The sequence below is a fragment of the Haliotis cracherodii genome, unplaced genomic scaffold (genome assembly GCF_022045235.1).
Source record: "Haliotis cracherodii isolate W230 unplaced genomic scaffold, xgHalCrac1.p SCAF_8, whole genome shotgun sequence".
In the NCBI taxonomy this organism is placed as follows: Eukaryota; Metazoa; Mollusca; class Gastropoda; order Lepetellida; family Haliotidae; genus Haliotis; species Haliotis cracherodii.
In genome coordinates this window covers 56,595,599-56,623,196 of record NW_027266341.1, presented here as the reverse complement: position 1 = coordinate 56,623,196, position 27,598 = coordinate 56,595,599, and the positions used below count along the sequence as shown (strand labels likewise).

The 27,598-nt window shown below is 39.3% G+C and overlaps 1 protein-coding gene across 1 annotated transcript; it reads left to right on the top strand.

Moving 5' to 3' along the window:
- The first annotated feature begins 569 nt into the window (after positions 1-569).
- Positions 570-27,598, top strand: LOC139449557 (lysosome membrane protein 2-like). Its single transcript, XM_071231009.1, has 13 exons — positions 570-814; positions 8,451-8,611; positions 9,586-9,727; positions 13,417-13,626; positions 14,472-14,563; positions 16,122-16,171; positions 16,534-16,603; positions 18,141-18,319; positions 20,412-20,530; positions 22,207-22,280; positions 23,365-23,416; positions 24,046-24,204; positions 26,701-27,598. Exons 1-13 carry the CDS (start codon positions 695-697, stop codon positions 26,752-26,754), a joined length of 1,482 nt encoding a protein of 493 aa, XP_071087110.1. The 5' UTR covers positions 570-694; the 3' UTR covers positions 26,755-27,598.

The following is a 27,598-nucleotide window of genomic DNA, read 5'->3' as shown; positions in this document are numbered from 1 at the left end:
ATTAACTTCCAGACTTATAAGTCAAGTCTGCAACCAAAGACCCATATACTTCTTTGACGATCAAAATGACTGGAACATTTATGACACAGAGTTGCAACTCCATGTATAATGTAAATAGTAGGCCTATATGATGTAATGAAAACAATACACCATGATGAAACAAATTAAAATAACAAAGTAATAGATCTATTAACAAAACAAACAAATATTATTTAATATCAATTAACAACACATGGTTTGTTACTGTTTACAAAAAAAAGTGTATATTATTCTTTAAAATTGGGCACTTAGAATTATAACTGATATAATATTACAACAATAATATAAAAATAAAGTGCCGAGTCTGAGAGGCAGACAATTTTTATTCCATTCCATTATTCTGTAACTTGCCCATGTCATTGCCATGGACGCACAACCCGTGTATTTCGAGGTTCGTATTTAGAGTTAGAAATGAAGAGTTATCTCCCTTTTGTTTTTCAGAATCAAGCTCCCACCCACCTCCGTGACACCACAGTTACAATCTCGGTAAAGAGAGCGCCGCGAACGGCTATCGCTGTGAGGAGCTTGTTTCAGCATCACATGTCAAAGCAGCTCAAAGTGCACAGGAACCCGTACAATCCGTTCACATAATATTGTGTGAATAAGGAGACGATATCTTAATTCATTTCATATTCATTCACGAGAAGGAGTCAGAATGGTGTCCAAGTCTTCAGTTTGTGCGTCGATCTGTTGTGTTTTGGGCGTTGCGTTGGTGGTTGTTGGCGGAGCCCTTATTGTCGTTTTTAAGAATTTGATACACTCGAATATTGAAAAGGTTTGTAAATAGTTTATTCATTTCGATGACAATTGTTATTTTTGTAAGCAGTCGAATCAAACTATTGTACAGTATTACATAGTAATTCAACTGTCAAAAGACGTTTAAATATATCATGTATAGCCTACCCCAGATAAATACGTAGTAGCAATGTCACTCTAACCTAACTAGCTCCCGAGGGTATGGTGACGATCGAAACGAATGACATATTTTCAACATTATTAATATCCAAAATATATATAATTAAAACCGGAGGAGCTGCTATAAAATATGTTCACAATTATTTTCATTCAATGATCCAAGGGCTGTTTGATGCAGTTATTCTTTCTATTCTTTGCTGTGATTTGAATGAGGGAACAATGTACCAAAAAAAATCCATACCAAATTTTAATATGTACTTTGAGTTGGTAAAATTTAAATAACAATATGGCTCTATTTGAATGTGGAGATTGCCATTTGCTGTTCACTTATATGTTAAGGGCTGTTAGTTCAGGCATGGACCCAACTTATTAAGAGTCCATGGTTCAGGGTAACCTAGCCTAATACATCTATTTACTAACCCTTAGCATTGTAAATGGTAAGACTTCCACATGTATCCCCCCCCCTCAAAAAAATAAATATATATCTGTAAATGAATTGAGCACCAATGCCTTTATATATATCTTTTGGGCAGGGGATACACGCGGTATTTCCTTGTAAATATGTATTATGCGTGTGTGATACGTAAAAAAATGTTTTGATAATGGAATACGTAAGTATATATTATGGATAGGGATTTGTTTTGAGATATTGATATAGTTTTTCTGATGCTGTTTGGGTTGCAAATAGATTAATTGTAAAACCACACCAAAGCGGGAATATTGTCACACATGAGTGAGTAAGCACATCTCATGAAATGTTACCTAATATGCATGAGTAAGCACATTTTAGGATCCGGAATCGAGATATAAATCTCCCGTAATTTTTAAAGTTTAATATGTTACAGGATAAATAGATTTAATGACTTCCATTGAGTTACAAATTTCAGAATTATTTTCACCATGAACATATTATTACAAAATTGATGTTTTGGTTGAACAATATTTCTTTCTATTCTAGGGAATATCTTTTTATCTAAGGTTGACATGGTTGCTATTGGATATGGAAAAGTCATAATTTGATATATCTGTCCCAGTTTTAGAAGCAGTTTTAGTAAATTGTATTGATTAATTTTATTATCCTTTTGCTAAATCAATTCTTGTTTTAGTGAATTGTATTGATTAATTTTATTATCCTTTTGCTAAATCAATTCTTGTTTCAGCTTAAAAAGGTTCATTATGTCAGTAATTATACACTGACTTAGAAAAATAGAAAAATAAAACTTAAATATATTGATTATGTTGATGAAGGTTTGCCGTAGCCTCTTAATGAATTTAATTTGTAATTTAAAACATAATATCTTGTTTCTTTTATCAAGCTGTTTAAGTCATGCTTTAAGTTTTTATCTACTCTCTGCACACTTGCTTATCTAATTACATGTAATTTGTAATGTCAAATATTTGTTATCAGGGTTAGAAACTAACAGTTTTTGGCCACTAGTCCTTATAATGATAACATAAAGCAAAACCCTTAAAAAGGGCAAATTTCTACTAGTCCTTTTGATACCTTTACCATTGGGCAGTTTGGCAAGGACTATAGGACTAGTGCCAATTTCTAACACTGTGTTATTATATTTGCAGATAACAGATTGTTATAGACTGATAAGGGAACTGCTACATAATGTTATCACTCTTGACATGATGTGGCATAACCTGTTCTTGACAGTGATTGACAGGAAATACAACCACCCTGCTAGGCAACTATTGAGACTTAATTCTGATTGGCTGCAACTGAGAGCTTCCTATTAGGGCTGTTCCATTTTTAGACGTTAGGTTTTCCACATTAAACAAAAGTGATATCAGTCGTATTTTATTGTCAAGGGATATGTCCACTTAAAATTTTATTTTTGCGATTGTATAGTGCAATTAATTGATTTTGACAGTCTGAATGATCTGCGTCATAACGGACACAATGTAGAAATAGTATTGCATATTTTCTCCATAGATTGCGTCAAATACGCAGGTTTTCTGCGTCAGGGCGAACACTGGAGAATGTTGTGAATGTTGCAACAGTTTTTATAGATTTGTTTATTTGTTATTTAGCACCACACTCCACACACCGCAATATTCCAGCTATATGAAGTCGGTCTGTAAATAATCAAGTCTGGACCAGACAATCCATTGATTGACATCATGAGCATTGATCTGCGCAATTCGAATGCTATGATATGCATCAACCAAGTCAGCGAGTCTGACCACCCGATCCCGTTAGTCACCTCTTACAACAAGCATGAGTTGATCATTCATAATATATTGTCATTCATATGCAAATTGTGATTAACTTGTCAAGCTGCTATTTCTTCAAAGTTAAATTTATTGTTACCACAAAGTCAGCACACCATGATAAATGATCTAATCCTGATCCCATTATGCCTACTTGTTAAAGAAGGAAGCACGTTTTGTCAAGTGGTTTCTGTGGCCGACCTATTGTCCATTAATATTCAAAGTGGTTATGCCCTAAAGTGGCAGACCACCTCCGTGGTATAGTGATACAGCGTCCGCCCGGAGAGTAGAAGGTCAGGGGTTCGATCCCCTGCCGCGTCATACCAAAAGACGTTAAAAGATGGTACTTGTTGTTACCCTCTATGGGGCTTGGGATTAAAAGGCTAAAACAAGGACTGGTCGGCTCGGAGTCAGTATACTGTGTCTGAGCGGGGTATTCATGTAAACTGCAGCATGGTATCTCGGTGAGCTAGCACTATAAATCGGCATCAATCCAAACTAGTACAAGCAGTCACAGACACACACGTGCATGCACGTCGCTATTGAAGTGCAATAATCTTGGACGTGACGTTAAACCCCATTTCTCCTCACCTAAGTGGCTATATCCTATTTCTGATGATTATTGTGTAGGAATGTTTTGGAGTAGTCTCTATTAAGTATTCTCTTTTATTATAGAATGTCTATTGAAATTGAGAAAGGATAATAGTTTACAATAAATTCACTTGAGATTTCAGCTGGAACAGTAGAGACAGGAAGTGTAAAATCAGTCAAAGTCAAAGATATCTATTGCATGTAAGGCCTCCGGCCCATATACAATATACAAGAGAGTTTCAAATAAGTAGTTTACATATTTGGATATATACTCATGTTTAACAATTTGTTTCTGAGGGAAATTGCATTTTTAACATATATAGCCAGTTTTAATATGACAGCATCATCTTTTGAAGAAAGAAGAGAAATAAAAGCAGGTACAGGATAATTTGACAGAAAGCGTTCTGGTATAAACTTTCTTCTTAGTTCGCAATAATGACATACAAAAGTAAAATGAATTTCATTTTCTATAGCTGAATGACATAATGGGCACAGCCTCTTCGACATTTCAGTGGACATTTTTCTTCCTTCATTTATCATGAGATCTAACAATCCGAGTCCCAAATCCGACCCAAATATTGATCAGATTTATCTTTACACTTCCTGGAGCATACTGACGTATTAATATTATGATGTTTCATTATAGATGGACGTTTTATCCATATGGGCCTAAAATACTTAATAAACAGAGATGGAAATTTGCACTAGCCTACTAGCCGGACAAGTTTGGTTGATGTTTAAGGTCCTCTTAGGGCTAGTAGAATTTTAAACAATTTAGGGGTATTGCTATATGTTATCACAATTCCATCTAGAAGACTTTATTGGTTTATGTCATTCCCTGAGAAAGATAAATATGATAGATTATTCTTTTATGCATTACTGTTACCATGGTTACTTGGTGAGTGATCCATAAATTCTTATCCTTACTTGGTTAACATAGCACACTGCACATCATTTAGATATTTACATTACCGATCCTATACAATGTTCATTTGCACAATAGTAGCTATGTAGGGCATCAGATAAGCCGCATATTTCAGATTAATATGCAGAATTAACACCGTAACCCTATTCATTTTGCCTTGCTTGCATACAAAAATGCAGGAAAAGTTTAGCTCAGCTTGATAACAACACTGAGTTATGTAGCATCACTCAATGTAGCACTGTCAGCTTGCGTGGCTGTATTTCTTTAAAGATCTTTATTTACTCACAGAATGCAGGCATCACACAGATAAGACCTCTACTGTAGTGAATATAACACTGTCAAAGAATTGTTTTCAGGTGAATTATTTTAAAGTTAGTTAGTATTGGTCTAAAAATACCGAACAGACTGGACCCTGGTGAGTGAAAATATATTGAATACCCAAAGAAAACTATTAATACCCAATGTGAATGATACCGCGAGTAAATGCTCAATGGTAAGCATACCTGCCTATGTATGTAAATACAACACAGATGCAGTTTTACAAATGTGTTTAACCGCCTCCGTGGTCTAGTGGTAGAGCGTCCGCCCGGAGAGCGGAAGGTCTGGGGTTCGATCCCCAGCCGAGTCATACCAAAAGTCGTTAAAAGAGGGTTCTTGTTGTTACCCTGTCTGACGCTGGGCATAAAGGGGCTAAAACAAGGACTGGTCGGCTCGGAGTCAGTATACTGTGTCTGAGTGGGGTATTCATGTTAAACTGCAGCATCGTATCTCAGTGGGCTAGCACTATAAATCGGCATCAGTCCGGACTAGTACAAGCAGCCACACAAACACATACATGTACATGCACGTTGCTATATAAGTGCAATAATCTTGGACGTGACGTAAACCCAATTTCACCTCACCTCACCTCACCTCACTGTTTTCAGGATATATTTTCAATGCATTCAAATCTCATGTATATTGAAGCACTCCAGAATCATTGTGGACACCTGGATGTTTTCAAAATATTCTATCAACTTTTTCCTTAAGAAGAATACTGTTATATTTTATATATGTAATAATGCTGTGTGTTATGTGAACCAAATACACATACCAAATAATCATGTATTTAAAAATACATTAATGACTCTGTTGACTTGGTGTAAATTTAGAAAATGGATTGCCCTTAAAACACATCAGTAATGAAACTGGTTTCACTGTTAGTTCGAACAGCAAGCTACATTCTTTTTGCAAAGCGGCTGTGACCCAATATGTGTGTGTGGGGAGAGGGGGGTAGTGTGTGTCCGGGGACCTCCTATAAATTGATTGTAGAGTCCTTGCATGCAATATGAGGGTGCCATAAAGTAATGAAATGGTGTAGTGTACTGTACGTTTTATAATTACTTTGAAGTGAAGCCTGGAGTGAATCAATGATCATGTGGATAGTAGTCATTATTGATAGATGAAATAACAGATGCCAACTGCTCTTGATGTGCTCCAGGTACAATGAAAGTTATTGAATTGTATATTCTTTTCTGCGTCCATTCTCAACTCACTGGACCTACATTTGTGTGTAGCGTATAACCCTGGGTATAGAAGCGTATCATCCGGCACAGATGTGTATATGGGGCATCCTTTATTATGCTTATTAGTAAACATGAAGTTCTGCCTACATTCAGAGAGTTTGGGCCTTATAAATGTGTATCAAACTGCTTTAGTTATGCACCGTCTCATTAAAATCAGATCTTAGTTCTCACTGCCGCTAAACAAAGATCTGAGAATATCCCAGTACGGGTCATGTCAGAACGACCTTTCATCCGACCAATCAAAGCGTTGCTTACCAGATCATGATAGTGACGGAATGTATTTTCTTATCATGCAACCTCGGCAACGTTAACACAGGGTATTCCGAACGACAGTTACAGTACGTAGGAAGCACTGCCATACACTCTCAACCATATATTAGACATTCCGGAATGTTCGTTTGTTCAGTTTTCAAAATATTTATCGAGAACTGTGTCAATATATTTTTCAAGCATAGACAGAAATGGAATTCGCCAAGTTGAAAAGAGTGCAATAATGCTCAAGAAAGCTGCTTTCTAATTTGCTGATGTCGACTTCTTGTTGGTCATTTCAGTCATCGGTCAAAGTTCGCGAAAGGTCGTCCTGACGTAACCTGTAATGGGATGTCCTCAGATCTTTGTTTAGCATCAGCGAGAACTTACATCTGATTTTAATGAGATTGCAGTGATGCAGGGATAGACATAACCATTAGTCCGTTAGACTAGTGAAAATCTAGAGAGACAAATTGGTATATCCCCAAATCCATCTTTTACACAACCATAAGTCTGAAATGAGCTCTTGACTACTTTGATATGACCAGTTGCGTCTACCCGTGTGATGTTAAGTTGGAGACCAAATCTTTTCACAAAACAACTGTCCGCTATTTGATTTCATTCTGTACCAATTTTAAGTACCCATGAATGCTGTGTTTTTTGTCATCCAATCACAGCCTGTGAGGCATTAGCCACCATCTGTCTTCTTGTTTAGGTTGACTGGAACTGAGTGAAATCAGGGAAGATCCAGACATCTTCAAAGAAAGTTTAGGATAAAAAAAATAATACTCTTGGTTCTCAGGAAATGCCCGCTTCATCATAAAGTCTGCAGCACGTTTCTTTTTTATTTCAATTTAAAAAAATCCTAATACTTAAAAACAATGCAGTCCAAAATAGCATGTAGTTACTTCCCTTAACATGCACACTGCTTTACTGCGCATATCGTGTTATGGTCATGAGTGAGTGAGTGAGTATAGTTTTACGCCGCTTTTAGCAATATTCCAGCAATATCACGGCGGGGGACACCAGAAATGGGCTTCACACATTGTACCCATGTCGGGAATCGAACCTGGGTCTTCGGCGTGACGAGCGAACGCTTTAACCACTAGGCTGCCCGACCGCCCCTGTTATGGTCATGGTGGCAATAGGAGTGTGTATGCTTGTTTATTTGATGCGATGTATGATGGAAGGGAGGTAACTCTTGACAGACAAACTTACACAGAGCGTAGAGAAGAAGCGAGCTGTATCATTCAGTTACAGCGTGATTAATGGCTGTTTGTGTGTGTATATGGAGGTGAGCAGTGTTAAAGATGCTCGTTGTGTTGAACTCTTCTCTTCTTGTGTGGGTTAGACCGCGCTGCTTCACACCAATAAAGGCAAACACCGTTGCTCCGTTACACTTGGCGGAAGCTCAGACGTTTCATGAGGAAGCAAAAACACGGAATAGTTAATGTGAAACACTAACTTACAACAAACGAAATAAGAGTAATGGCATAGGGAGGCCCTTCTCCAGGTTCATGGTACACAACTGTTTATTTGGTTCCATACTAGTTTGAACAAGCTGTGAAGATCCTGGGTAGAATAGGTCTTCAGCAACCCATGCTTGCCGTAAAAGGTGACTATGCTTGTCGTAAGAGGCGACTAACGTGATCAGGTGGCCAGGCTTGCTGACTTGGTTGATGTATGTCATCGTATCCTAATTGCGTTGATCGATGCTCATGATGTCAATCACAGGTTTGTCTGACCCGGACTCGATTATTTACAGACCCCCATCATATAGCTGTAATATTTCTGAGTGCGGCTTTAAACAAGCAAATAAACAACCACCACCCGCCTGCACTATATTTTCAAAATTCATTGCCTGAGAACCAATTCTTTTATTTTTTTAAGCCTTAATTAAAACAGTGGTGAGTGGTTATTCCTCAGGTGACATTATCTTCTTGCAGCAAGTGAATCTGAAAGAGGGGTCAGAGACGTACACTGATTGGTTGGACCCACCGGTGCCAATCTACTTTCAAGTGTGGGTGTTGGATGTAGTCAACCATGACGAGGTTGTCAGTCAGGGGAAACGCCCATCTGTCGTACAGAAAGGACCTTATACATACAGGTAACCAGCATACAACACCAGATGTTTGGCAGGAGTGAGTGAGTTCGGTTTTATGCCGCCTTTAGCAATATTCCAGCAATATGGGAGAGACACTTGAAATGGGGTTCACACATTGTACCCAGGGGAATCGAACCCAGGCCTTCAGCATGATGAGCGAAAGCTTTAACCACTAGGCTACCCCTCCGTCCCAGTTTGGTAGGAGCTGTGCTAATGTAGTTTATATGAACAGAAACTTTTATTTTCAGATTTTTGAGAATTTATTTTATTTTCACACCTCCATGTCAGAATGATGAGATTTGATTGGTCCACGTGATAAAATACTATGAATCCTGCCTTGGACAGTGTGTTTGAGGGAAATATATTTTTTGGCAATAATCCCTTATAGTAAGTTTTACCCTGCCACGAACAAGTCAGGCTGCACATGGATTTCTGAGTGGGAGAATAAATCCCTTATACCCCGCCATGAACAAGTCAGGCTGCACATGGATTTCTGAGCGGGAGAATGAATCCCTTGTATCCCACTTCAAAGCAAAAAGCTGTATGCCTTTTCCAAGTCAATGAAAGTCACGTGACATAGCACAAGTTGTCATTGAGAGGACAAGTAGATTAAAAATGTTAGTTTCTATCGCTGTTGGGCAGTTAAGGTTTGGTAAAGGTTCATCTGATTCGTCCTTCAGGGAAGGTTTTGTGAGATTGGCATACAGAGAGGGATGGTATCGGAGAAACAGATCTGATCTTACTGAGGCTGCTGCCTGTGAAGACAGCCTCTTTGAAAGTATTGACAGACTGCAAACTGTTATCAGAACACAGATTTACATAGGAAACTGTCATGAACACAATTAACGTTTTTTGTATGATTGAAAACTGCCATGAATACTGCCCTAGCAGTTTTGATTTGTGAATGCTACTGATAACCCTTATTTATAACAGATGTTCCTCACAATTGTGAAAAAGATTGTTTGTGTCGGTGACAGGGAGAGCCGGCAGAAGGTGAATATTACATTCAATGACAACGACACCGTGACATATCGGGAAAAGCGGTTCTTCAGGTTCCAGCGCCATATGTCGGCGGGTCCAGAGTCCGAGACATTCACCACCGTCAACTTACCAATGTTGGTAGGTATAACAGCTAGACACCTTCACCACATGTATGTCTGTATAGTGGTCAATTTATCTATGTTATTTATAGCAGTCAATTTACCCATGTTGGTAAGTAAAGCAGTCAATTTACACATGTTGGTATGTATAGCAGTCAATTTACCCATGTTGGTATGTATAGCAGTCAATTTACCCATGTTGGTAAGTATAGCAGTCAATTTACCTATGTTTGTATGTATAGGAGTCAATATGCCCATGTTGGTAAGTATAGCAGTCAATTTACCCATGTTGGTAAGTATAGCAGTCAATTTACCTATGTTTGTATGTATAGGAGTCAATATACCCATGTTGGTAAGTATAGCAGTCAATTTACCCATGTTGGTAAGTATAGCAGTCAATTTACCTATGTTGGTATGTAAAGCAGTCAATTTACCCACGTTGGTATGTATAGCAGTCAATTTACCCATGTTGGTATGTATAGCAGTCAATTTACCCATGTTGGTATGTAAAGCAGTCAATTTACCCACGTTGGTATGTATAGCAGTCAATTTACCTATGTTGGTAAGTAAAGCAGTCATTTTACCCATGTTGGTATGTATAGCAGTCAATTTACCCATGTTGGTAAGTATAGCAGTCAATTTACCTATGTTTGTATGTATAGGAGTCAATATACCCATGTTGGTATGTATAGCAGTCAATTTACCCATGTTGGTAAGTATAGCAGTCAATTTACCTATGTTTGTATGTACATGAGTCAATATACCCATGTTGGTATGTATAGCAGTCAATTTACCTATGTTTGTATGTATAGCAGTCAATTTACCCATGTTGGTATGTATAGCAGTCAATTTACCCATGTTGGTAAGTATAGCAGTCAATATACCCATGTTGGTAAGTATAGCAGTCAATATACCCATGTTGGTAAGTGTAGCAGTCAATTTACCCATGTTGGTATGTATAGCAGTCAATATACCCATGTTGGTAAGTATAGCTGTCAATTTACCCATGTTGGTAAGTATAGCAGTCAATATACCCACGTTGGTATGTATAGCAGTCAATTTACCCATGTTGGTAAGTATAGCAGTCAATTTACCTATATTTGTATGTATAGGAGTCAATATACCCATGTTGGTAAGTATAGCAGTCAATTTACCCATGTTGGTAAGTATAGCAGTCAATTTACCTATGTTTGTATGTACATGAGTCAATATACCCATGTTGGTAAGTATAGCAGTCAATTTACCCATGTTGGTAAGTATAGCAGTCAACATACCCATGTTGGTAAGTATAGGAGTCAATATACCCATGTTGGTAAGTATAGCAGTCAATTTACCCACGTTGGTAAGTATAGCAGTCAATTTACCCATGTTGGTATGTATAGCAGTCAATTTACCCATGTTGGTATGTATAGCAGTCAATTTACCCATGTTGGTATGTATAGCAGTCAATTTACCCATGTTGGTAAGTATAGCAGTCAATATACCCATGTTGGTAAGTATAGCAGTCAATATACCCATGTTGGTAAGTGTAGCAGTCAATTTACCCATGTTGGTATGTATAGCAGTCAATATACCCATGTTGGTAAGTATAGCTGTCAATTTACCCATGTTGGTAAGTATAGCAGTCAATATACCCACGTTGGTATGTATAGCAGTCAATTTACCCATGTTGGTAAGTATAGCAGTCAATTTACCTATGTTTGTATGTATAGGAGTCAATATACCCATGTTGGTAAGTATAGCAGTCAATTTACCCATGTTGGTATGTATAGCAGTCAATTTACCTATGTTTGTATGTATAGCAGTCAATTTACCCATGTTGGTATGTATAGCAGTCAATTTACCCATGTTGGTAAGTATAGCAGTCAATATACCCATGTTGGTAAGTATAGCAGTCAATATACCCATGTTGGTAAGTGTAGCAGTCAATTTACCCATGTTGGTATGTATAGCAGTCAATATACCCATGTTGGTAAGTATAGCTGTCAATTTACCCATGTTGGTAAGTATAGCAGTCAATATACCCACGCTGGTATGTATAGCAGTCAATTTACCCATGTTGGTAAGTATAGCAGTCAATTTACCTATGTTTGTATGTATAGGAGTCAATATACCCATGTTGGTAAGTATAGCAGTCAATTTACCCATGTTGGTAAGTATAGCAGTCAATTTACCTATGTTTGTATGTACATGAGTCAATATACCCATGTTGGTAAGTATAGCAGTCAATTTACCCATGTTGGTAAGTATAGCAGTCAATATACCCATGTTGGTAAGTATAGGAGTCAATATACCCATGTTGGTAAGTATAGCAGTCAATTTACCCACGTTGGTAAGTATAGCAGTCAATTTACCCATGTTGGTATGTATAGCAGTCAATTTACCCATGTTGGTAAGTATAGCAGTCATTTTACCCATGTTGGTATGTATAGCAGTCAATTTACCCATGTTGGTAAGTATAGCAGTCAATTTACCTATGTTTGTATGTACATGAGTCAATATACCCATGTTGGTAAGTATAGCAGTCAATTTACCCATGTTGGTAAGTATAGCAGTCAATTTACCTATGTTTGTATGTATAGGAGTCAATATACTGTACTGTACTTATTTATCTGCTCCTCTAATGCTGTACATATTTATCTGCTCCTCTAATGCTGTACATATTTATCTGCTCCCCTAGTGCTGTACTTATTTATCTGCTCCTCTAGTGCTGTACTTATTTATCTGCTCCTCTAGTGCTGTACTTATTTATCTGCTCCTCTAATGCTGTACTTATTTATCTGCTCCTCTAATGCTGTACTTATTTATCTGCTCCTCTAGTGCTGTACTTATTTATCTGCTCCTATAATGCTGTACTTATTTATCTGCTCCTCTAATGCAGTACTTATTTCCCTGCTCCTCTAATGCTGTACTTATTTCCCTGCTCCTCTAATGATGTACTTATTTCCCTGCTCCTCTAATGCTGTACTTATTTCCCTGCTCCTCTAATGCTGTACATATTTATCTGCTCCTCTAATGCTGTATTTATTTATCTGCTCCTCTAGTGCTGTACATATTTATCTGCTCCTCTAATACTGTACTTATTTATCTGCTCCTCTAATGCTGTACTTATTTATCTGCTCCTCTAGTGCTGTACTTATTTCCCTGCTCCTCTAATGCTGTACTTAACTTATTTATCTGCTCCTCTAATGCTGTACTTAACTTATTTATCTGCTCCTCTAGTGCTGTACTTATTTATCTGCTCCTCTAATGCTGTACATATTTATCTGCTCCTCTAATGCTGTACTTATTTATCTGCTCCTCTAGTGCTGTACTTATTTATCTGCTTCTCTAATGCTGTACATATTTATCTGCTCCTCTAATGCTGTACTTATTAATCTGCTCCTCTAATGATGTACTTATTTCCCTGCTCCTCAAATCCTGTACTTATTTCCATGCTCCTCTAATGCTGTACATATTTATCTGCTCCTCTAATGCTGTACATATTTATCTGCTCCTCTAATGCTGTACTTATTTATCTGCTCCACTCTTGCCTTTCCTTCTTCTCCGTCCAAGTCTTGCTTGACAAGGTTCCTCAGACATGTGAACATGTTGGAGATTTCTTGTGATGTGACTTAAGTAATGTGGCAATGTGACAAAACAGCTGCCACACATTAAAGCCTCTCCTATCGCTGACTTACTAACATATGATCTCCTCAAATGTTTCAGACAATTGCCAACATGATTCGTTTTGAGTACAGCTTCGTCCAGGAGCTGGCTGACTTGTTACTGGAGGGGGTGGGGGAGACACTGTTCCTGAAGCTCTCCGTGGCTGACATCCTGTGGGGGTACGAGGATAAGCTGCTGAAGGATGTGGATGAAATCTTACAGCGCACTATCAACAAGACCATTGATGACCACTTCGGCCTCTTCTACAATGTAGGATAATATGTCTTCGTCATTGCTTCTTTAAAATTGGGTTCATGGTTGGCGCCGTCCGTCATGGGTGCTGCAGTTCCTTTAGGAGCACAATAACTTTAGGGTAATGGGTTCAATCCAACATTTCAGCAAGATCCTTGATGACCACTTGGGCCTCTTCTACAATGTAGGATAATATGTCTTTGTCATTGCTTCTTTAAAATTGGGTTCATGGTTGGCGCCGTCCATCGTGGGTGCTGGCAATTCCTTCAGGAGCACAATAACTTGAGAATAATTGGTTGAATCCATGATGTGCCCTGAATACTAAATTATTGTTTTGTCAGCACCATATTAAACCTTGTGTAAAGTAATTTCTTGTAGTTATAGAAGCCATGGTGCTCCAGGACTAAATATCTAAAGCAATAATATCCTTTGCGATATTTCTATTCGGACTGACTGTTTATATTTGTTTTCAAGATACAGAAATCAGATATGCCACTCTGAGTGTGTCACTTGCTTGTTCTGAGAATTTAGGAGCCTTAATGATAGGGTGCCGGTTGGGTAGCCCAGTGGTTAAAGCATTCGCTCATCACGGCGAAGACCTGGGTTCGATTCCCGACATGGGTACAATGTGTGAAGCCCATTTGTGGTGTCTCCCGCTGAGATATTAATGGAATATTGCTGAAAGTGGTGTAAAATCTCACTCACTCACTAATGATGATTGGCTGATTAGGAAATCCCTGAAGAGACCTTTCTCGCAGAAGGTATCATACAAAGTAACAGGTGTGATTTCAGTAGGTTTAACAAATACTCATACCGTCAATCATTGTTCTAACTACTATATAGGTTTTCCTTCACATTTTCAGCAAAACGGATCTGATGATGGGGTGTACAATATCAACACTGGTGTCAAAGATCCAAGTCATTTTGCTTTGATAAGGAGCTGGAACTTCAACAGGTATGTGACGAAGAAGTGTCCAGAAGTACAAGAATAAGATTCTGCTGCAGATCTCCTAGAGACCTCTGAGCAGAAAACACCCCGCGTTCAGTTGTACTGAAAGAGTGATATTTGTCCAGAGCTACAGATAAGCAGCGTATTTGCGTAAAATACCCCCCTAAAATATTCAAAAACCCAATTACATTCTATTAACTTGCGTACAGAAATGCATGCATTAAATGAAAAACTCAAATGTATAAAAACAGCTCGCGTAAATACCCAGCCAAGCTTTTTCAGCATGCGTACAAAGGAGCTAATTTCCGAAAAACAATTACGAGCTAAGTTACTTTCCGAGTCAAGCCTATATATTTTTTTAACAGTTATATACATCTAAAACATTATTTCTTTTTTTTAAATCTTAAAATGTTCACTTATTTTGGGAAAAAACCAATATAGTGATGAATAGATGAGTGAAAAAACATTGGTTATCCAATGAAAAATGTAAAGACCCAGTTAAAATAGAGTAAAAACTCAAATATTCAAAATGTTAGCTCAGGAGCTCTGTTTGTCACAGTGTGAGTAATTTGGATTCTATGCCCCTTACAGCAATATTACAGCAATATTACAGCAATATCATGGTGGGGACACCAGAAATGGGCTTTATACAGATGTGGGGGAATTGAACCTGGATCTTGGGCGTGACGAGTGAACACTTTAACCACTAGGCCACCCGACCTAAATTAGCCTAGTCAGGGTGTGAAGTGTGTCTGGCTGAGAATCCTTTAGGAAAAAGGCCTGAGTTGTGACAAGTAGAAAAAAGACTCAAGCTCATCTCTGTGGTCGACATGTCATACGATTGCATCTTATCCAAAGAAAATGAAGAAAATTTCCATTGCTGTACAGATATAATTAGGTTTTGAAATTTCCTTTGTAAACATGTGATTTTGAATTTATGTCATTTTGGGGGGCATGGATGGCCCAGTCGTCTAAGGCGCCACGATTCACTGTGCAGAGTTGCGTCCCTTGGGCACGCCAGAAACCTATGATTGTGGTTCGAATCCCGGTTCGCCCAAATTATGTTTCTAGGTTTGTCAGCACCATACCCATGCTCGTGAGTTTCACAGAAGTGGTAAATGTCTGAGACCTGCATCACTTCGGTTTCCTCCCACATTAAGCTGACACACCGCGATGTGACTGGAATACTGTTAAAAGCGCCGTTAAATCTAGCTCACTCACTCATGTCATTTTGTCCAGTTATGACTTTGTTGAAAAGCATTTAACAATTCAAATTAAACTGACAACCTACTCTAAACTTTGGACTGAACTGAATACTCCTCTCATTAACTTAGCAAACAATAAAGAGTTTGCTTTTATATTTGACTGGGTGGAGTAGTGACAATGTAACGCTGTTACTTTAGCAGGTATTTAGATTAGATAGTGGTATATTAAAGCCTCAAGCTGGGCATTCGGTTCCACCGTTTGGTGCTGTTAAACTACTGGTAATACGGCTCAACGTGGAAAATGTTTATGCTCTGTAACAATCTAGAATTCAGCTAATTTGGTTGTTTTCTTCTTCTAGCACTCTGCCATATTGGACTTCACCATCGGCAAACATGATCAATGGCACAGGTAAGACATTTGAAGTTTGTTTTTGCTCTGGTTCATTAACATTAAAAATGATGCTTAAAATGCAAATATGATACTTTTGTTATTTTATTTTAACAGGGAATCTTATTAAGATTAGATCTTTTACTATGACACAATGCCTCTCTGTTTAGAGATCTGAGAACACCCCCATAGGAGGTGGTGTCAAGTGAACATTCTACTCGGCCAATAAGCCTCACAGCCTCTAAATTTTGGTACGAGTGAACAAAACTTTTAGAGTAGCACATATGTCTTCTGTATCTGAAAACGAGTATGATCTGGGAGTTCCTAATGTAAACGATAAAGTATGTTCGTGCAGTTCTTCAATTCCAAACCTCTATTTCCAGATGGTACTATGTTTCCTCCCTTTGTGGACAAGTCTGCGCCACTCTATCTGTTCTCTTCAGACATTTGCCGGTGAGGATACTCTCAAATGTGTTGGTGTCCGAAATTGTTTCATGGCACCAGCCATTGTTTATCATCAGGGGCATGTATAAACTACGTTCCTCCTTCGTGAAGCGCGAATACCATACATGTCTGTAAATATATGAAGACTCATTCATATTCAAGAGAGATTTGATCGAGACGATGTACAAGTGAGTGGGTGAGTGAGTTGGGTTTAACGCTGCTTTTAACAGTATTCCAGTTACATCGCAACGTGTCAGCTTAATGTGGGAGGAAAGCCCGAAGTGATGCAGGTCACAAACATTTACCACTTTGGTGCTGACAAACCTAGAAACATATTCGGGGCGAACCGGGATTTGAACCCATAATCATAGGTTTCTGGCGTGCCCAAGGGACACACACCCTTGCCCCCCGGACGATGAACAAACAAACATACTGGTATGTTGTGTGAACCAATGCTCATGAACGCATCACATGTGACGTCATAGACCCATGACAGGAGATGCACCATTTTTCTCGTGCAGGATTTGCGTGTGAAGTTTGGTAATTATGTGCAGCATATAGAGAATCTCACCCGAGTGTATTTTATATCAAATATATCAACACGAGTTGATGAAAGTGGGAAAACTCTGAGGCTTGCAGGGGATTTTTTCCCACTTTTATCAGCAATATTCAATATTATTTATTGCACACAGCAATATTCCAACTATATGACTGTGGTCTGTAAATAATAGAGTCTAGACCAGATAGTCCTGTGATTGACATCATGAGCATCGATCCATGCAATTGGGATACGATGACATACATCAACCAATTCAGCGAACCTGACCACCCGATCCTGTTAGTCGCCTTTAACAACAAGCATCGTTGCCTTTTACGGCAAGCATGGGTTGCTGAAGACCTATTCTATCCTGGATCTTCACGGGTGAATACTAATAGACTTGCGTAACCTTTACACCATGTAGTTGCCCAACAACACCAACACCAACACCAACACCAATACCAACACTAACACCACCAACATGGAATGCCATGGTATCTTAGTGGGCTAGAATGATTGACGACCGCCTCCATGGTCTAATGGGAGAGCGTCCCCCCGGAGAGCGGAAGGTCCGGAGTTCGATCCCCAGCTGCGTCATACCAAAAGACGTTAAAGATGGTACTTGTTGTTACCCTGACTGGCACTTGGCATTAAGGGGCTTAATCAAGGACTGGTCGGCTCGGAGTCAGTATACTGTGTCTGAGTGGGGTATTCATGTTAAACTGCGGCATGGTATCTCAGTGGGCTAGCACTATAAATCGGCATCAATCCGGCTGGTACAAGCAGCCACACACACACACACACACACACATACACATGCATGCACGTCCCTATATAAGTGCAATAATCTTGGACGTGACCTCACCACCTAGAACGATTGACCCTTTATAGCAGCAGGCTCCTACTATAAAACGGGCATAAGTCCAGACTGGTACAAGCAGTCACTAATTCTCTCGTTTGCACGCACTTGACATTCACCCCTCTGACTGACTCTCTACTGCACTTCAGGTCCTTGGACGTGAAATACAACCATGATTATGATTTCAAAGACATCAGCTTGGCAAGTTTTGTGGCACCAGACTCCACGTTTCTGAACGTGACCATGAACCCTGACAATGCTGGCTTCTGCACCCCTCCGGGCAACTGCCTCCCTTCCGGCCTCCTCAACGTCAGCTACTGCCGACAAGGTCAGCACATGTTCATTTATATTTTCCATCCTCCTGAACAACAAAAAATTTAGACCCTTCTTGTCAAAAAACATGTTTATCTCACTGAGTGATCCAACAAAATTGCACAGCCACGATTGAAAATGTTATTTTTTCAGGTCATGAGACATTCTATTTATTATGTGTCCAACTAAAAACAAGTAAAGGATCACCCATATCTTCCATATTAGGGGCGGTTGGGTAGCCTAATGGTTAAAGCGTTCGCTCGTCACGCCGAAGACCCTGGTTCGAATCCCGACATTGGTACAATGTGTGAAGCCCATTTCTGGTGTCCCCGGCCGTGATATTGCTGGAATATTGCTAAAAGCGTTGTAAAACCAAACTCACTCACTCACACTTTCATATTACTATAAATAATATGCCATGGCACAGTATATCTCCTCACTGATGTTACGCGGTTGATGTCATTTTTTATGAATATAGTATTTTGCTTCTACATACATTCTGAAATCAATTTTTTCTTTGAAGATGTTTTATATGGAATCGCCTACTATTCATTTAATGGAAGTATTATCATTCGTCAAGCAAGATATGTTAGATTTATTAGAATTTCTAAAATCTATTATGCAAACAAAGTGCTGATGGTCCTTGTTAGATCCTATCCTGGTGTTCTAAGTCTATTTCTTCATGTTGTATTTTGCCTAGTATTGGGATAGTGTTTTCAGATTTCACAAGTACGATAATAAAATCGGATTTGAAGGAGATGTGTTCAAAGTCTGCATGAAATGTCAGCAAAAATTCCCAAATGGGACATATTTCTCTTTTCATGTTATGTTACTAATGTGATGGCTTGGTCAAAGCACTTGTGTTTAAGTGATAAAAGGACTAGCTGACTGGCTTCAATGCTTAATGTAACATTATTACATTGAATTAAAAAAAATACAATACCACAGAAATTAAGAAAATATGACTGGTCTACCAAGGGTACATGTACTTAAATGTGAATGCTAGGTAAATTCCCGTAACTTAAATACTGTTCATATAGAATACTAAACGAGCTCTCGTGTAATACCAATTTTATGAAATAAGTGAATAGTTCGGGTATTTGGCCCGAATTATTCACAGGTTTGATAAAATTGGTATTACGTGAGAGCGAGTTTGGTATTATATTTATTACTTGCCATTTATAACTTTTTTAGAATTTCACTGTGGTGTATGAATAGATGATCCACAACATAATCCAATTGAGTTTAACAGAATAATATGTTAAATGTTGACACATTAATTTAATACCATAAAAAGGCCCACCTTTAGAATTCAGGGATACGTTCCACAAAGTTTTCATAGCACTAAGGTTATCATAGGGTAACTCAAATACTTCAACAGAAACCTACGACTGTTGTTGCTCAACAATACGATCGCCTTGTAGAACCGGGCCTGCACCTCAAAGTCTACAATCACGTCACAATACCCGATGATGTAATTTGTGGAATTTTGTTGCAAGATCCATTGGCGACACAATGTCATGTGGGGGGCAAGGGTGGCCGAGTCGTCTAAGGTGCCGCTATTCGCTGTGCAGAGTTGTGTCCCTTGGGCACGCCAGAAACCTATGACTGTGGGTTCGAATCCCGGTTCGCCCCGATTATGTTTCTAGGTTTGTCAGCACCATACCCGTGCTTGTGGGTTTCACCGAAGTGGTAAACGTCTGAGACCTGCATCACTTCGGGCTTTCCTCCCACATTAAGCTGGCACACCGTGATATAACTGGAATACTGTTAAAAGCGGCGCTAAACCCAACTCACTCACTCACTCACTCACAATGTCATGTGACGTCAGCCTAGCAACAAGGTTGCTGGGGTCATTGAGCTTACACAAGCTCCTCTCAGTGATCTAGCATCTCCTCACGCAATGTCGTTGAATAAGCCAAGGGATGTTGAGAGTTTCCAATATTTGTTAGTGAACCAGTTCCCGCAGTACATAAGCATGCGTTTTGGAATTACACAATGTGTAACACAGCTGAATATTTATTAAACGGGTGGTCTCTTCATGGGCAAGTAATAAAAAGTGTTATTAAACTCAACTCACTCACTACTTTGCTTGTTCGTGGGATCAGGAGCGCCTGTGGTGATGTCACAACCTCACTTCCTGGCTGCCGACCAATCAGTGATCAATGGCGTGGATGGCATGCATCCAATGAGAGCTGAGCATCAGACATTTGTGGATGTAGAGCCGGTATGTTGCAACATTTCCTCCACATAAGGCTTAAAAGATAAAAGAAATTGGTTCTCAGGAAATGGCAGTGTTTTTTTGTGTATTTTTTTTGTTATACAAACTAGTATGTCACCAAATATTCAATTGTGTAAGCAAATAACAGTTGTGTACAATCAACCTGGGAGAGGGCCTCCCTACATAAATGTATTCCTCGATGTTTCTAATACTGGAAAACAGTATTTGACTACCATTGTACTTGGAATATTTATGGATTTTTTTTGTTTTTTTAAAAATGGAAATAAAAATGAAACTTGTAGTGCTTGAGAACCAAGACTATTATTTCGGTTAGGCTAAACAATAAGGCCACACTTTTTGTGGTTTACAGATATTTGGGTAACCAACCAGTATAATCAGATGGAAACTTGAAGTAAAAATTAAACTAAATTTGTTTTGCTGAATGTGTTCCTATATTTGGTATGTGGTATGGGTCGCTCTGTGGGATTATTTATTAATGAATGCTTTGGGGTGTTATTATTTTTTTGTTTAGGTTCTGTTCCACATAGCGATGGTAGCGCTAAGGGACTGGTCATTTGTTAGAAGCCACAAAAGGAGTGTCAGATGTTTTTGATGCTGAAAATAATGACCCTCCCCATATCGTTGTGTAGTTTTTAATAACCCTCCCAGAAAAGATAACATGCAAAAGCACATTTTTTCGTAGCATTTCCCATGTATTTGTATTGTTTATGACCTTACCCGAGCAATTGCCTTATGTTTGGGTGAGACCGTCTTCGTGGTCTAGTGGTAGAGCGTCCGTCCGGAGCGTGGAAGGTCCGGGGTTTGATCCCCGGCCGCGTCATACCAAAAGACGATGGTACTTGTTGTTACCCTGTCTGGAGTCAGTATTCTGTGTTTGGTCAGGGTATTCATGTAAAACTGCAGCATGGTATCTCAGTGAGCTAGCACTATAAATCCGCATCAGTCCGGACTAGTACAAGCAGCCACACAAACACACACGTACATGCACTTTTCCATATAAGCGTGATAATCTTGGGCGCCACGTGAAACCCCATTTCACCTCACGCCTTATGTTTCATGTTTGGGTGACCCTCCCTTGCTTCCCTCTGTCCCATCCCCCTATAATATATGATCACATCTCCCATACTTTAGCTTAGACTAATATCTGTTCTAGCAGTCACTTTGGTGTGTAGTTTTGAAGATTTCCAAATGTAATTGTGGCTTTGTAACCGTGCCCTACCCAGTTTTTGCTTGATCAGGATATTAGCATCGGAACTGAAATGTCACATTGAAAGTTTTGGAAGTTGAAATGATAACCCTACCTTCATTGACACTGCATCTTCTATATACCACTTGAAACTCTATTAGCTTGATAACACCTGACCCGTGAAGATCTGGGGTAGAATAGGTTTTCAGCAACCCATGCTTGTCGTAAAAGGCCATGCTTGTCGTATGAGGCGACTAACGGGATCGGGTGGTCAGGCTCGCTGACTTGGTTGATGCATGTAATCGATCCCAATTGCGTGGATCGATGCTCGTGATGTCAATCACTGGATTGTCTAGTCCAGACTTGATTATTTACAGACCGCGGTCATATAGCTGGAATATTGCTGAGTGCGGCGTTAAACGACAAACCAACAAACAAACAATGATAACACCTGTTACATTCTTTTGTCCTCCAGATGACAGGGGTAGCCATGAATGTGGCCAAGAAACTTCAGATCAACGTCTATGTGGAGCCAGTCAGGCATATCAAGTAAGTCGGGATCTGTCCTTTTGGCTAGCCAGTGGTCAACTGTCCCATTTTTGTATATGATGACACTCATCCATGAAATGTGGCAGGACTGGCCAATTCAAGGGCTGTCAGCCCCTGCGCCCAGTGGAAATTACTTGTATTATGTAACTACGACCATGACTACACTATGCACAGTCCAATCAAAATCGGTACTAGACAATTGGTTTGTAAACAACATGGATTTCAACGTGCAGATTTCGGGCAACTGCACAAATCGCAAGGCATGTGTACCGTCAACTGGGCGTTGACAGATATTTTTCAAATCTTTTCATGTTTTCAATCAAGGTACTCACGTGATTAGATGAACTTAGCGAAGTAAGACCCTTTTTAGTACAATATTGATTTTGCAAATGGAAGTGATATGAAAGGTGGAATAAAATGGAGTGACATAGAAGGGACATAACTCGTAATAGTCACTGGTGGTGCTACAATCAACCCCAGAAATTCCAGCCTCGTTTGGCAGGAATTTTACAGTCAGTTAACTCCCTTACTTCGGGAAGATGAGCCCTTATGGGGTTGTCAATGCTAGATTGACGAAAATCAATCATTGACACCCTCAAGTTTGAAGCGATGTGTAGAGAAGCAAGTCACAAGGCTGTGGCACTTTCTGCATGAGAAATATTCACCTGATGAAGGCGTTAGCATATACTCTGAAACGTTGTGTTCCTCATAATAATGAAGCTGACATCCATATATTCTCTTCCTTATGAGGTTCTGGTGTCCCCCGCAGTGATATTGCTGGAATATTGCTAAAAGTGGCGTAAAACCATACTCACTCACTCACTCACTCACTCACTCTTCCTTATGAGAAATAATGCCGACATCATCTGAGTGCTGATTGGTCAGAGCACTTGTTGGTTTCTCTCTCACTGGAACCAGGGCTTGATTCGGTGGTTAAATACAGCAACTACACTGCAAATCATGTGTGATGGAGAAATGTCATCTATTCAAACCCATGAAGTATTGTCGATGACCTGATTACAATTGACAGGTTGCTGTGGGGAGGTGGAACATTATTTAATACTCTCTGTGTTTTCTTCTACAGAGATACGGAGAAGATAACGCCTGTGTTCCTACCTATTCTCTGGATCAACGAGGTATTGTTACCTCCATCTTGTTTCATATTAATTAAATCATATTAATCACATAAGGTCAGATTTTTAAAATGATTTTGTTAAAAAATCTGCTGACTTAAAAAAATTGATATGTGAAAAAGTATATAAATGATGGATTTTAATGGAGTGGTGGTGGGGGGGGGGCGAGGGGGGGTTAATACTCTATCTTGAGGGGACACTTTTGGCCCAGTCATCTTAGGTGCCACAATTTGCTGTGCAGAGTTGCATCGCTCAGAAATGCTTCCCAGATTTGACCTGATTATAGTAATAGGTTTATCAGCAACATCCTCGTCCTTGTGGGTTTCACCAGAGTGGTAAACATTAAGACCTGCATCACTTCTTGCTTTCATCCCACATTATGCGGATACAAAACCAGAGTCACTCACTCACTCATTCTGTAAATTGGGGCGGTCGGGTAGCCTAGTGGTTAAAGCGTTAGCTTGTCACCCGAAGACCCAGGTTCGATTCCCGACATGGGTACAATGTGTGAAGCCCATTTCTGGTGTCCCCGGCCGTGATATTGCTGGAATATTGCTAAAAGCGGCGTAAAACCATACTCACTCACTCACTCATTCTGTAAATGATAAATAATGAAATAACTGAAATTGCAGAGTGCTGCTATTGATGATAAAACTGCAAAGAAGTTCCGAGACAAAGTCCAAGAACCAATTAAAATCACAGAGGCTGTGCAGTATGGCTTGATTACTTTGGGAGCCTTCATCCTGATCTGCGTCATCGTCATCTTCATCCGGAGAACCATGTGTGGGAATGTGAGTACAGAGGGCAGTTAGGAGATAGCCTTTCTTTTATTGTTGTTTAATGCTGCACTCGGCAATGTTCAATTTAGATGACGGTGGTCTGTAAATAATCAAATCTGACAATCCAGTGATGTACATCATGAGCATCAACCTACGCAATTGGGATGTGAGCCTGACCATTCGATCCCGTTAGTCGCCTCTTACAATGACGAATAGAGATATGAGCTTGTTTGTTGTTTTATAAATGAGATAGTCAGCATTATTACATCTAATAATGGCCTGTAAAGAACCGATCCTGGACCAGGTAAACCAGTGATTGATATTAAGAGCAACATTCCATACTGTCTCATTACAAAATTTTGGGCCTGTTAGGATTCCGCCCAGATTATGTTTCTAGGTTTTTTCAGCACTATACCCATGCTTTCCTCACACATTAAGCTCACATGCTGTGATATGACTGGAATACTGTTAAAAGCTGTGTTAAACTCAACTCACTCATTCACTCACTGTTAGGATTCCGAGGAAGGAATTAAGCCTTGATATATCACTTCATGTTTATTGTGAGAGATGACACAAAGATGTTTTATATTAACATAACATTTGTTATTACCCATAAGGGCATGGATATCATCTTCCTGAAGCAAGAGAGTTAACTGACAATATAAGTCCAGTTTCCACCCTTGTCGAGCAAGGCTTGTATTATGGAGTTACATTTTGGCTGTACTAACGAGTCTATGCATAGTCCAATCAAAATCGCGCACCAAAATCGAAATCCGGTTCTCAAACTGTCGTGCAGATTTCCCTTTGATTGCAGGATTTGCAAAGCATGTGCACCACCAACTCGTTGTCAACAGATATTTTCCAAACCTTTTTATGTTTTTAATCAAGGTGCTCGCATGATTTGATGCACTTCGCGATATAAGACCCTTTTTATCACAATATAGATCTTGGTTATCTATCAAATTGTCTTGACTGGGCACTGCCATTTTTTTTAAACAAATGCAAGTGATGGAATCGGATTGGTCCATAGGAAAGGCTTAGAAGGGACATAACTCATAATAACCACTGATGGTGCTACGATTGAGCCCAGGAATTCCAGCCTTGTATGGAAAGGATGGAAACTGGACTTTAAAGTCAGTTCATTCTCTTGCCTCAGGGAGATGGCCTAGTTCGGCAAGGGCAGAAACAGAACTTTAAAGTCAGTTAACTCTCTTGCCCCAGGAAGATGGCCTACTTCGGCAAGGGCAGAAACAGAACTTTAAAGTCAGTTAACTCTCTTGCCCCAGGAAGATGGCCTACTTCAGCAAGGGCAGAAACAGAACTTTAAAGTCAGTTAACTCTCTTGCCTCAAAAAGATGGCCTATTTCGGCAAGGGCAGAAACAGAACTTTAAAGTCAGTTAACTCTCTTGCCCCAGGAAGATGGCCTACTTCGGCAAGGGCAGAAACAGAACTTTAAAGTCAGTTAACTCTCTTGCCCCAGGAAGTTGGCCTACTTCAGCAAGGGCAGAAACAGAACTTTAAAGTCAGTTCACTTTCTTGCCTCAAAAAGATGGCCTATTTCGGCAAGGGCAGAAACAGAACTTTAGAGTCAGTTAACTCTCTTGCCCCAGGAAGATGGCCTACTTCAGCAAGGGCAGAAACAGAACTTTAAAGTCAGTTCACTCTCTTGCCTCAAAAAGATGGCCTATTTCGGCAAGGGCAGAAACAGAACTTTAAAGTCAGTTAACTCTCTTGCCCCAGGAAGATGGCCTAGTTCGGCATGGGCGGAAACTGGACTTTAAAGTCAGTTCACTCTCTTGCCTCTTGCATGGATATGGGTCAAATCATTTTCTGTAATTTACACTTAGCATTATAAGAGTTGTCCCATTGTTTTCATTGTTTGTGAACAGGCCCATACCCAAGGATATCACATGAATGCATTGTTGTGAATATTTGAAGATGAACGCATTTGTTGTTCATGATGTCATGACGATTTTATGTGACATTGTTCAGACAATAAAGTCGTCACGATATGGCTAAAATATTGCCGATGTGACGTTAAACTTTAACTCACTCACTCAAACAATAAAGTAACTGAGCTTATGCCTCCATCTGAGTTCAGGAAACCCACATTTTTCTTCATTTTCTCAGAAAAAAGATGGTTCTATTAAAATTAATTGGCTATTCAGAATTATGAATTATCGCTCGAAGGCTTGGAACTTCCGAATTCATTCCCTCTGGACAGAAAATCCTAACTTCCTCCTTGCTGGTAGGTTATTCTCAAAATGTTTCCTATAGGAGAATGAAATATGATCCATCTCGTCCTTAGGGTGGGGCATGGAGTTAAGAAGGTTTTGAGTGACCTTCATTCAAGGTCAAGGTCACTAGATGTCATTTGTAAGATATTCTGCTTCTTTGTATGGCGAAGCAAACCCCTACATTGGTGTGACATGTTTCTAAGAACTCACGCTCTGTCACATACTATTTAGTCCAATGTATTAGATAACATTTCTTGATATTCTTTCCAGAATGACATCCCCCTTCAAGACCTTAGTGGAGAAACAGATCCTCTCCTGAACTAGCTGAAGACATGAGCCACTTGAAGCAGCTCCCCAGTGTCCTACTCCACAGTTTAGATGAAGACCACCGACAGACTTCACTCCTATGGACATCCTTGGGAAGTGGAGCTCTGGGCTTTGAGTTGATTCTCAACAAACTTGCTGAACTCTTTTGTGAGACAGATTTTGTTCATCAGAATGCTGTTCTGAGGAAACATCAAAGGAAATATGAAATGTTTCCCTTTCGTCTGAAGAGAACGAAACACCAAGCAATATTCAATTTAAGAGATCAAAAGTTGTTATGGAATATTTATTACGTATCAGTCCGAGTAATATAAAATAGATCAGAGATATATGCTAGGCCAAAGCAAAAATATAACTGTTTCTGGTATTCTGATGGAACTATTTCTTGCGCTGCAGAGTGTCAGTCCATTCACTGGTACTGTTGTATCGTCAGAACTAAGTTATCAGATCTGTGTACATTTAACCACATTATTTTGTTATTTTAAACTTCATGCTGCCCGTTAGCTTTCAGATGCTTAAATTTATAGGTATCCTAGCTGTGAATACAGCATATCTATCTCCCAATTGTGAGCAACCTTCATAAGTGTCAAGCAAAAGGAGAACACTGGCCTGTCTATAAGTCAAATGCATGTCAATGAAGAAACAGTTATCTATTTGTTTGGCCTTGGTTATTTAATGCTTCTGATCATGCCTGACTAGAGGCAAGATAGACCTGTCTTAACATTTGTGGCTGTTCAACTGTTCAGCAGTATTTATTGAAGCATGTGTCTTTTATCTTAAGACATGCACATGCTTCTCAATACATTGTCTTTCAAAGCAAATATTTTAAGAACAGTTTCTCTGA

Excerpts from the sequence above, each read along its gene's own strand:
- LOC139449557 (XM_071231009.1), top strand. The coding sequence starts at position 695 with ATGGTGTCCAAGTCTTCAGTTTGTGCGTCGATCTGTTGTGTTTTGGGC. Across the intron at positions 23,417-24,045 it reads CTATTCTCTGGATCAACGAG|AGTGCTGCTATTGATGATAA; the intron begins GTATTGTTACCT and ends CTGAAATTGCAG. Across the intron at positions 24,205-26,700 it reads GGAGAACCATGTGTGGGAAT|AATGACATCCCCCTTCAAGA; the intron begins GTGAGTACAGAG and ends TATTCTTTCCAG.